Consider the following 12,556-nt stretch of genomic DNA (forward strand, 5'->3'; position numbering starts at 1 on the left):
TCTAATAAATGGGAGTCATTGGTACGTTTACCTCAATTGTGTATGATCTTTTTCACATGCATTAATATTTGTGCTACCATTACAATAAATCAGTTAAAAGCACATGGAAATACGTTTTGAATACATACTTAAAGCACACCTTAGTTTTCATGTACCTGTACCCATTTTCACAGCGTATATGTGTAACTTAGCCCTCTGCAGGCTGAGGAAAATTGAGTTCTAATAGTGCGGTTAGGTATAGCTGCAACAATAATGACTTGGGACAGAAAAATCAGCCTAGTGCTAGTAAAAGGAAATCAATAGTAATTGTATAATTGACCTCTGTTCCCAAACCTTAACATTATCAATGCCTTGGTATCCCACATTGCACAATTTGTTGATTTACCACAGTAGAAGGTCTTAATCTTGTTTGTCATCCGTTAGAATGGACTTAGCAGCTTCCCAAACTCTCATCACTTGTGTAATTATGGTGCTGTATTACTGAACCTGTGAGGTGGAAAACCTCTTCAACCCTTAAATAAGTCACATACTCTAGTCACAATATCTTATTTCACAGGTTCTAGCCCTGTGTTTCTGGTCACTTTCAACCATGTTTTTGAAATCACTGGAAAATCTGTCTCGGGTTCTCAGCCAGGTAACGTGTCTGGGATTTTGGCAGGGTTTATTGCCTCTATCACATAAGGTAGGATACAAATGTCTCAAATAACAAAATGTAGCCCAAATGAAACAAAGGGGTCTATTTACTAAGCAGTGATAAGAGACAGAGTGAAAAATGATAAGGAAGTGATAAGGTGCCAGCCAATCAGCTCCCAACTGTCATTTTTCAAACACAGCCTGTGAGATGGCAGTTGGGAGCTGATTGGCTGGCACCTTATCACTTTTCACTCTGTCTCCTAACACTGCTTAGTACATAGACCCCCAAGAATCAAGGACACAATTTCATGGCATACTAATTACTGCTCAATACTGCGCAGCATACTGGCACAGTGGTGCGTTTACCCAGGGCACCTTCTCAATCCAAAATGGTAGGTTTTTTGGCTGCTAACAAAGTATTTAATTCTAGTGCGTGTGTCCATGTATTAGGGGACATGGGGCAGGGACTGATGTGGTGACTCGGCCACAGAAAACATCTTATGTGCATAGATGGAAGTGACAAAACTATCTTTGTTAGATTTCACTGATGAAATTGATATGTGACACTTGTACATCTGAGTGCAAATAAGTCTGAATCTGTATAAGAAGTGCCACCATGCAGCGACCACGACTTTTTCTCACGCCAAGCTCTGTTGTGCTTCACCTGCGACTTTGTACATATGTAACACTAATTCCTGTGCGGTTAAAGTCGCAGCCCAGCGTCTCTAGTGCACTTTGGTGTTTCACTGCGTCTGCGATGCGAATAAGAAGCAAAATGGAAAGAAAAAGACTTTACATTACACCTCTGGCAGCAGCTCTGTCATGCTGGGCATCTCCTGCCGTATGTATAACTGCAAACCTTTCCCTGGCAACATCTTCCACTAATGAAGCCATCATACACGTCGTACATACTGTATCAGTGATAAAACTGATAATGTGATTAATGTCACTGTGTTATTCCCCTGCAAATCCTGTAACTGTGAAAGTTAATTAGAGGTTTGCTTGCACAGACAGCTACAAAACACTACATGTAAAGTGACAGGAGAGGGAGGGAGGTGGTACTGTGTGTATAAAAAAAAAAAGATCAAGAGATTGCTTTTATTTCTCATAGGCTTCATGAACAATTAAAAGAGTCTCTGGAGAGGCAGCTAGACTCTCTCCCAACTGATGTGGCTCTGGCCAGCGATGTACTTACAGAACATGAACTGATTAAAAACCTACATGAACAATTGCAACTCGCAAATCAAGTAAGCATGAAATGTCGCATTATTCCAATATCTTTGTCTATCAAGTAACTTCCCAGTTTTGATGCTGTCACACCTACAGTATGTGATTTTCCCTGTTCTCACAGAGCATAGCAAGTATAAGGTAAAAAAAAAATAATCTAAGAAATACACCCCTTTTTATGACTTTGGTAAGAGCTATTTTAGGTCTGCTGGCACAGCTTTCTTAAACTACACAGATGTACACTAACTCACGAAACATCTGTGACCTATTAAATTAGCTCTCATATATGGTGTTAGAATAGAAATTCTATCTGGAGTACACAAGGTACAGCAATATACTGCTTCAGCCTCTGACAATGAGTACATTGAGAATAGTTGAAGCAACAGCGCCCCCTGCTTGATTGTAGTGTGTTTTGCGTTTTTAACCTTCGTTATGTGTTCCCTTTTTAAGTCTAGATTTTGAAATTCGTTGTAGTGTTCTCCCATATAATATAACTTTTTCTTTTTTTTATTGAAAATCATATGCTACTTTCTGATTGGTCCAGGACAGAAGAAAATCTTTCACCCACCTTGGTTGGTGCATTAGAGATCTGTTGCAGATGTGACAAACTGGCATATTGTTTGTAAGCAATTGTTTGGCTTTTCTATTTCTAGGAGAAGGATCATGCTGTAGAGCTGTCGCAGACTGTTGCACTGGAATTAGATCGCCTGCAGCAGATGTACCAGGAACATATGACAAATGCACACATACATGTGGCAGAGAGACAGAAACAAAAGGTAGTCTGCAGTCCCCCACATAGCTGTTTAGGCTGCCTATTATCATGTTACCAGTGTAAGTGGGATTTGCCAGGCATCACAGAATTTCAAATGACATTCTGGCCTTCAGGTAAAGCTGCCATACGCTGAAATCAGTAGTGGAAGATGACTAATGTTGTTGTTGTAAGCGCATGCTGTAACACTAGTGAGAATCCACAGGAGAGAGGATAACACCTGACTGTGTATTTGCTATAAATGATCAAAGTAACACTTGAACAGCGATCTTCATGTCAAAACATCTGTAGCAAACTGTCACACAGAAGCGTTAATGAAAAGCAGTCCTTCCACCCTCCAATCTTTTATTTTTAGAAAACTAGAGATAAACAGGGCTAACAAAAGGAGCCTTCAGCCCACAGTCCTTCTGTTTTTAGACAGGTGAGCGGAAGAGAGACAGATGGAGGTAGCCTAAGTCTTGCTAATTGAATGAATGATGCAAAAGATATCAGCAAGTGAGATGTAATTTCTGTAGGACATAACAGACCAGCAAACAATGCAATTGGAAATGGGTGAAACAGAGGGGAAAACAGAACTAGATGTTTCATGTCTGTAACATTGGTTATTAAAAGTAACAGAACACTTTCATGATAATGCTTCTTTAATGACTTTGAAGTTACAATCTCAGATTGTTAGCAAGGATTTTTTGAACCAAATCTCTTGGGTAAAATATTTTGGAGGCTTCAGTTAGTAACAAAGGTAAATAAATTAACTAACAAAATAAAAATGACTATACCCCTTTTACACCGACTGAAATATCCCGGGCTGATGCACATGAACGCCCATCAACCCGGGATATTAGTCGGTGTAAACGTATCAACCCGGGTCCAGTGACCTTTGGATCTGACCCGGCTTGATTGCAGGGTTGAGCACGGTTCGTTCCCATGTCACCCTGCAATATAAACGGCGCGGCGCGGCTCAAGATTACATCATCTCCAAGCGTCCACTGCAAGCAGCGCACCTCACCTGCTCTCCCTGCCTCCGGACCGCTGCAGGATAGGGTAAGTAGGTCGCGGAGGGGGAGGGAGGGGAAAAAGCGCTGGTCACCTGCGCCGGACAGCCGGGTCAGTGCTGACCTGAGTCTGCTGTGAATGGTGCTGCCCGGGTCGGCGCCGAAGTGTAAAAGGGGGCTGTCCTGGGTCTGATCCGGGTTGGGAATGTGTTCCAAATCCTGGGTCAAACCCGGGACTTTGGTGTAAAAAAGGTCTTAGTGTGTCCCATATTTCTAGACTGTTCTCTCTGAATTTTGGGGACACTGTTTAGTTTTAGTACCCTAAGATATATCAGTGCAGTTGTAGCATAAACAATCTAATACTACGTACTGAAATCTCGAAGATTGCTAAAGAAATACAGTATGATTGCCAAATGTCATCATTTTGGTCACCAAAGGGCTTTAAAACATTGTATGCTGTCTATGTGGGCCCTCAATTTCAATGCACTTTCAGGGGTATATTTACTAAAGTGCAGGTTTATAGAAATGGACATTTTGCCCATAGCAACTAATCAGATGCTAGCTATTATCTTCTAGAAGGTGCTTGTTAAATAAGTACAATCTGATTGGTTGCTATGGTCAACACCTCCACTGCTATCAACACCTCCACTGTAAATATACCCCTCAAAATTAAAGTATCTCATAGTTTTAATACAAATTATTTGTTAATTTGATCACTTCTGAGTTAGATCCTTCAATTAGAATTCAAAAAATAGTTGTTCTGTGATACAATGTATCTTTAGGAAGCCTATTTATTAAAAAAAAATCCCCAAAATTCATCAAAAAAGGCTGTTTCTGTATGAATTTTTCACTTTTAATTTACAACGTTACCTAGCAAAGGTCTCACAGGAGCTATTACTATGTTGTCCCGGCACAAGAAAAATGGTATAGTGTCCCAGTACTATGGGCCTGATTCAGAGGTGGACGCAAATCCCGCTGCAACTGCGTCTTTGTACGCAACAACTGTTCGAAGATATGCAAATGTTACTGCCATCTAGGTTTGTTTTTAGACTCCCACCGGCGTCTTCACAAATCCATGCAATTGAGTACAAAAATGTACCATCGGATGCAGATCAGTCGATGATCAAACTTCTGAATAACTCTATGGTTACTCGGAATGGCTGTGGGAACTGAGGGCCTGATTCAGACCCGCTCGCGAGCGCTAAGCGCTCGCAAGCGGGTCGATGGTGCCCCAGTGCGCATGCGCACGACGGAGGTAGCTCCGTCGTGCGCATGCGCGAGACCCGGGGAGCGATGGGGAAGCCATTGCTCCAGGTCTCTCACCAAAGGGGGCTTGCAGTCGATGTTGATTGACAGCACGCCCCCTTTGGTGGGCGTGCCGGGGGCGTGACTGCCAGACGGAGGCGTTCCCATGGAACGCCTACCGTCTGGGTCCGGTCCCACTGACATCACTAGTGATGTCAGTGGGAGTGATTTTGGCTCTGATAGAGCCAAAACCACTCCAGGGCTTGCGGTCACCGAGACCCTACCGCAGGGTCTTGTCGCAAGCCTGATGATCGCGATGGTCTTGACCATCGCGACCATCATCATGGACGCTCGCATAAGCTGTGGGTGGTAACCCACAGCTATGCGAGCGTCCAAGAGGCCACTCCAAGTTTAGGTAGGAGGGCCCTGATTCAGTGCGAGCACTCTGGTCAGAGCGTCCGGCTCTGAATCAGGCCCTGAGATGCCAGAGCCTTTGCAACTGCGTATGGGATCGCAGTTGCAGGCTGAGATATGCCCCGAAATAAACGGTGGCGACATGTCTGCGTTTGCGTCGCCATCCCCCATTTGCTGCCAACAAACGGTCCTTGAGTGTCAATCACTTTGCAAATAAGTCTTCACTGCAAGCGACAATGGTAATACATCGGGACAGTGCGACTCTGACGCATGCACAGTAATTAAAACATAGGCCAACTGCTAAAATATCGGATTTGTGTCCATCTCTGAATCATGCCCTGTATCTCTTAGTGCTGCGAATGGTGACGATAAGAAATTTTAGTTTACAAACAAAACTATCAACCTTCTTAGATAGACTCCTTAGCACCTCAGTGATCTGTTCATACCGTTTTCTTTTTCTGTTCTTATATTTATTGATCCTGAAAACAGCCTTTGCTTTATCTAGCAGCAATGAAAGCAACATCATGACCACATATATTTCAACACTTATTTTTTTAGGAACACATAGCAAATCTTCAGCAGCTAACTAAACAACTTCATGGAGCTCATGAAAAAGTGGAACTGGTAAGCAAAATTACAGCACCATAAAAACTGTAATGACTGTGATGTGTGAAATAGAGAGTATGGCTGAATGTGCAGTGCTAAATGTTTTTAGTGGGTTTTTTGATGTATGAACAGTACACATTTTATTGTCCATTACTACCTTTTTTATTAATATTAATTAAAGGTAAACTTAATGCTGCTTTCAAGTCACACATTCAGTTAATTTTAAATAAACTTTTTGTGTATATAATATAGTATAAGGGAAAATATAGCAAGCTATTTTAAGTTGGCCATCAAAATAGCAGTTTATTCCAGAAATGTATTTATTCGTCTTTCTCTGAAATTTTGACCAGAACAGTTAAACATGCAGATTTCTGTTACCTGACCAGCAGCTTCAGCGTATGCAACAGCAAATGTTTTCCCATTTGTAACTATTGAAATTGGACCTATTTATGGCATTTTCTGATCATCGGATTTGCTTAGCTTTCATGAAAAATGCAGCACGTTTCTGCTCACCTCATTTGTTTGGACCTTGAAAGATCAATGGTAGCTGCCCTTTGCCTTCTAATACTTTTCTGCTTGTAAGTAGAGAAGGTAATTTGTCTAAAGGTGAATTTCTGTTTCTGCATAAAAGCATCTAACAGAACAAATTATACATAAAGATTATAATCTTCAAAAATCTTCTTCTGAAATTGAGGTGTAAAATATCCCATAGGCCTAGTGACTACCATACATGATCCACACCATACAATATTTTAAATATATTTTTGTAGCTTTTTTTTTCTCAAGTTTTACTTCTATTAAGAAAAACAGAACTCTATGTACTGCAACTTGAAAAGTAGAGGATGTGTCTTTCATTTGAGAATGACTAGGACTGTCTAGGTGAATTTGCTAAGAAAGGAGATTTGCGCCATCTTATTAGGTGACTGCATGCAGCTGTCCAATTATTCGTAAAGTTTACCTCTTTCTAACTATTCTCGTCCATTAAAATGACTTGTCCTTCCTCCAGCACCAAAAGCTGAATTCTGTTCCTCCTCTGAATCAGTGACTGGTACAACTGATCACTGTAACAATGAGGTTTCCAATTAATGGGGTTAAGAGCTAAAGTAGAGTGTTTAACCAAAGTGGAAAACTACTTTAACATTATTATAAATACATTTAGTATGCAGTACTCTGTCATTTGAATATTTCATCTTGCATGTATCAATTTCAAAACAAAGCCCTATTGTTAATAGCAAATTGTTGTGTTTTGACTGATTGACAATTACTACAGCTAGTCACACTTTTGCTGGGGAAATAAAGAAGACTATCATTTCATGGAATCCCTGAAAAATGTATTGTAAATTTTATGTTTAGTGTTCAGCAATACATGGATGCAAGTCATTCTTACATAGAAAACATTGTTTCTGTTTTTCCTTGTAGACCTGACATACTGTTTGCTTGGTCATATTAAATTAAGCCATTAAAATTAAAGCACGCTAGTATAAAAAGTAATGACACCTCCCAAATTTGTGAAGGGTAGAAAGGGCCATGTTCCACCCCATAAAGCAGGGATGGGGAACCTCAGGCCCGGGGGCCGTATAAGGCCCCTGGAATCATTTGGTCTGGCCTCGGAGCTTTCTTCAGCTAGCCTCATCTGGCTAGCAGGTGCCTAGAATGGCACCCTGCAGCCAGAATCTATGTAGCAGTGCCGCCTGGAGCGTCCTTAGGACGCTTCAGACTGTCACACCGCTGCCGTTACATCTCCCCGGAGCATCCTCAGTCTGCTCCAGGCATTTCTGTAATCACCGGCGATTGTGGTCCCGCCCCCCCATGTGACATCATATGGAGGGCGCGTGGCCTGCACTGGGCCCGCAAATAATTATATATATATATATATATATATATATATATATATATCAAAATGGCCCTCGGCAGAAAAAAGGTTCCCCACCCCTGCCCTAAAGAAATGTGTAGCCTGGAAGTGAATGCTTTGATTAGGTCCTGAGAGGCAGAGGGATAGCAGTGGCAGGGTGCTCACTATAAAAATGGTACACCAAAAAGCTGGCCAAAACCTCTAATGTAAAATAGTGCGAGATGGAATTGTCTTTGGGCCTTCCCACTTATCCTTATATATTAAAGAGGACATGCATAGTTTAATACACAAAACACTTTGGACCTTTACAAATAAAAATATTTTGGTAGTTTGTGGTGCTTGTTGGACTATGGAATTGATAGGTATTTTACTAATGGGCTAACGGTGGTCATATTCTTCAATGTAGACAATGTAATCATACTCAAATATCCATATCATCATCATTCAGTATTATCATACCCACTGGAATCCAGCTTTTGAGATTAGTGTTAAAATTTGTGACATCGATATTCCACATACAGGGCCTGATTCAGACCCACTCGCGAGCGGCTGTCCGCTCGCAAGTGGGTCGATGTTCTTCACTGAGCATGCGCACGACGGAGGGAGCTCCGTCGTGCGCATGCGCCAGACGCGACGAGGGAAGGAAAGTCCTTCGCTCGTTGTGTCTGATCAAAGGGGGCGTGCTGTCGATGTTGATTGACAGCACGCCCCCTTTGGTGGGCGTGCCGGGGGCGTGCCTCCCTGACGGGGGCGTTCCCACGGGAACGCCTCCCGTCAGAAGCCGGCCCACTGACATCACTAGTGATGTCAGTGGGAGTGATTTTGGCTCTGATAGAGCCAAAATCACTCCGGAGCTTGCGGTTGAAAACCTCAACCGCAGGCTCCGGCTCGCAGTTTCAATGGTCGCGATGGTCACGACCATCGCGGCCATCAAAATGCACGCTCGTATAGGCTGTGGGTGGTGACCCACAGCTATACGAGCGTCCAGGAGGACGCTCCATTTTCATGGAGGGCGGCCCTCATTCAGAGCGTGCGGCTCTGAATGAGGGCCACAGTTTGTAGAGTAGCTCACTTTTCTAAAATTTTTTTGTAAGTAGCCTCCTAGGATATTCGCCCACAATGTTCCCTGCTGTGCCAAACACTTCATAATACACACTAGCTATGGTGAAGTTAAGCTGCCATCCACCCAGTTTGTTCAAATTGCCTGACTTCTACAATAGCATTAAAGTAATTGTATTCCATTCAACCAATGCAAAGTTTATTTGCTTGAGACATGGTAGAGGTGTAATATAGTGCTCTTTGTCACAACTAGAAGTTTACCTTACTGGAGTTGGGCCAAAAGTGTACTAAACCTTGCTGGATAAATCTGTAAATGTAATCTTTCATTTCTGCCACATTTGAATACTTTTTTTTTGTTTGTTTGTCTTTACTGTGTGCACAATATTGAGCCACCTTTGGACAGAAATTTATAACAGAAGTGTGGCCCTATTAATGTATTTACTTGGACAACATTGTAATACAGATATGTCCTCATACATTTAGCTTCCTTGCACATTAAACTGCCCTTTCATTTGCTCCATGCCGTGGCGTGACTCTGTAGCACCAAGCGTCTTTTCGTGCGACTTTTATCATTCAAATGCATCTTAGACGCAAAACGTTGTGAATATTGATATGTGGCATGCCTATATTCTGCGTGCATGCGAAACACTACATGTTCACAGCTGCTGACCTTGTAACGTAGCATAGAAGTTGCTTGTGCGTCCTTTTCACATCGCTTTGCATATAAGACGCATTTGAAGGTAAAAAGTCGCATGAAAAGACGCTCAGTGCTACTGAGTCACAGCTCTCACATGTTATGTGTAACGCGACTTGTAGCGCACGGAAGATAGATGTATGTGGACACATCTGTACCTTGTTAAATATTTTAAAATAAAGTAACTATTATAAATACAGTGTCTAAAATGTACACCGTAATTAGCATTTCTTGTATAAATGGTACTGTATATATTGTTGCTGTAGTAAAAGCTAAAGAAAATAAACCTGTACATAAATGAAATATTTCAGTAGTAGAGTATGTTTAGTGTCCTATCACATATTGAATCCCTCTACACAGGAAGCGTCTGTCTTCCCAGGGCCAGCTCTGGTTTCCTGGCACCCTAGGCAAAATTTCAGCCTACTGAAGCCCCCTCCCAAACCCAATACCGACTTTCCAGCCCCAGGTGAAAGTGAGACCTCATTGTTAGAAGTCCCACAGCCACCACATGCATTTAGTACAATAAGACTCTCTCAGATACATCCTTAATATCGTGATAGGCAGACTTTGTGGCGAACCCCAGATCCCAGTGCTCTAGGCAGCTGCCTTATGGTAGTGTCACAAAACTAGGACTTAGTCATTCTTGCCCTGTCCGGTGGTGCTTTACCAAAGTGGGTCATTCTGACCCAGTGCACTGTCAATCCATTCCTTGAGGTTCATGGGCGCAGCCAAAGTTGTCTCTGATCAGGTGAGCAACAGTATCCATTCTCTACCTGTCTCCTGTGTGCACATGACCACCTTATCCAATCTCTTGACAAGAGCACCATATTTAAGCCTACACCTGACACTAGCACCTTGTTGGAACAATATGGTTCTTTACCTAAACCTGTGCTGTTGGATTGCTGCAAGCTGCTGCCTCTGAGTCTGTTCCATCCACTCTGCAGCTCTGTGCTGTATGCTACTTCCAACCTGCATTTACCAGCCTGTGTTCAAGCACCAGCCCCAGTTTGGCTCAGCTACTGTTACTCTCACCGGTCCCACTCCAGTTCAAACCTGTGGTTCCACTCCGGTTGGCTTCTGCGATCTCCATTCCCACTCCAGCTGGCTGCTACTCTCTCTGGTCCCACTTCGGTCCAAGCCTACGGTCCTAGTCCAGCTCACTATGACTCTCACCGGCCCCACTCTGGTTCAAGTCTGTGGTCCTACTCCGGCTGGTTGCTACTTTCACCGGTTCCAATCCGGTCCAAGCCTGCGATTCACTCAGGTTACTCTGCTTTTACCTTCGGTCCTTCTCCAGTTCCACTGTGGTTACTCTACTGTTACCTCCTGTCCCATTCGGGTCCAAGTCTCCGGTTCCACATCTGCAACCTCTGGTTCTTATCCGGTTCAGCTACCGTCCAAGTCTATGAGTTAGTCTCTGATTCCATCCTGCTTGTATTCTGAAGTCTCCTGGGCATTGCAAAGACTTTCCTAGTGCTTCCAGTGCCAAGTCTTCTGCCACAGTGACCTCATCTACTAGCAAGTCCCCTGACTACATCTCTCATTGCTGGTTCAAGTGGACTTTATCCTCACTGTACTTCAGTTTACTTCTGTCCTGCATTATATTGCTTATGCTCAATATTGCAGCTCCTGATCTACTTTGGGACTCACTTGCTGTACCATTGGTACCACCATCACATGTGGTTTTTGCTCTGTGGGTCCTCTCCTAGAGTGTTGGTGTTAGTGCTAAATTTCTGATACAACATACATTCTGGTTATTGGGGACTAGGTGCTGGGCCTAGGCTCCTCATTGAGGATTTAGGTTCCAGTGACTCAGCTTTGATAATCTGTAGCATTTGTTAGCAGAATCCAGACGGGCTACCGATTCCATGAATTACTCTCTACTCTGTCACATGATTTCTGAAACACTGGTTCTGGTCCCTTATTCATACATTAAGGTTAAGAGGTTGAGTTCCACTCAATTGGTTCCAGGGGCAGACTGGGAGCCTTGCAGGTATCACTGATCTCTCTGAAGGCATCAGACATTTTACCACATGGCGTCTCACCCATGAGTAGACCTCTGATCATACCATCTTGATTCTTTTACAACCCACCGGTCCAGTCCATGGGTCCTGACGCTGATCTAAAAACCCTAAACTTTACTGGTAGAGACGGACCTGCTTTTTCCTAGAGCTATTATCTGCCTCCACCACTGTAAGGTACATGTAGCTGTCCCTTGTAATACCAGTGCTCTCAGAATAAAGTATAAATTCACAGTTTTTGTGTGCATGACCTTTCTTGTTTGATATTGTTATCATGTTGTGTATGGTACATGCCTATGGAATCAGTTGTTCTATGAATAAAGAACAAATATTCTGTGGATGATCTTAAAGTTCTAGGATCTTTTTTTATTTATATGTAGTTAATTTAAATAGAAGAGGGGACAGTGGATAAATCCTGTTAAGTGTTGTACATAGTTATTTATATCTGACTACTCCCACAAAAGGGGAATTTGCTGACCTGTGACTAGTTTTGTAAATGTTGCACTTGGTGGTGTACATTACATGTCTGCATTTGAGGTGACCCCATATTTCCTCTTACTGTCACTTACCTAGGCACAGAGGAATAGGGTATTATTATTATTAGCCAACAATATGTTTTCTGATTATTGTTTTAATTCAAAAATGAAAAGGGGTTTGTCTGTTTATTTTTTTATTTTATGACAACTACTGCGGTCTTCAGATATTTCAAGTGTTGTTCTGCAAAGCTAGCCTTTTTCACAAAGTGTTATGCTGCTACTTTCTTACACAAGTGTGTTGTGTGTGTTTGTTTTCAAGACAAATCAGCAGTTTCTACACACTATGAATGAACAACAAAAAGAAAGTGAACAACTTCAAAAACAGCTAAGGTATCGCATACATAGAAGGATTTCTTATTTTATATGTAGATATTTATTTTGTACAAATTGCATCCATATAATACAGTATTATTGATTACTGAACACAGTGATAGTAGAAGAAAATAACATAGTCAAGTTGGGAATGTAAAGTGGATTGTATGAGTTGTATTACTTTCACTAATTTTAC

At 42.2% G+C, this 12,556-nt stretch overlaps 1 protein-coding gene across 1 annotated transcript in view; it reads left to right on the top strand.

The window, feature by feature from the left end:
* SCLT1 (sodium channel and clathrin linker 1) overlaps window positions 1–12,556 on the top strand; it is a 146,522-nt gene that overhangs the window by 56,269 nt on the left and 77,697 nt on the right. The window contains exons 7-10 of the mRNA XM_088476098.1: window positions 1,745–1,880; window positions 2,514–2,636; window positions 5,839–5,904; window positions 12,308–12,378. Of these exons, the coding sequence (XP_088332224.1) occupies window positions 1,745–1,880; window positions 2,514–2,636; window positions 5,839–5,904; window positions 12,308–12,378 (396 nt within the window). The remainder of the gene's footprint in view (window positions 1–1,744; window positions 1,881–2,513; window positions 2,637–5,838; window positions 5,905–12,307; window positions 12,379–12,556) is intronic.

The sequence above is a fragment of the Taudactylus pleione genome, unplaced genomic scaffold, assembly GCF_031769625.1.
Source record: "Taudactylus pleione unplaced genomic scaffold, aTauple2 ptg000183l, whole genome shotgun sequence".
Classification (NCBI taxonomy): Eukaryota; Metazoa; Chordata; class Amphibia; order Anura; family Myobatrachidae; genus Taudactylus; species Taudactylus pleione.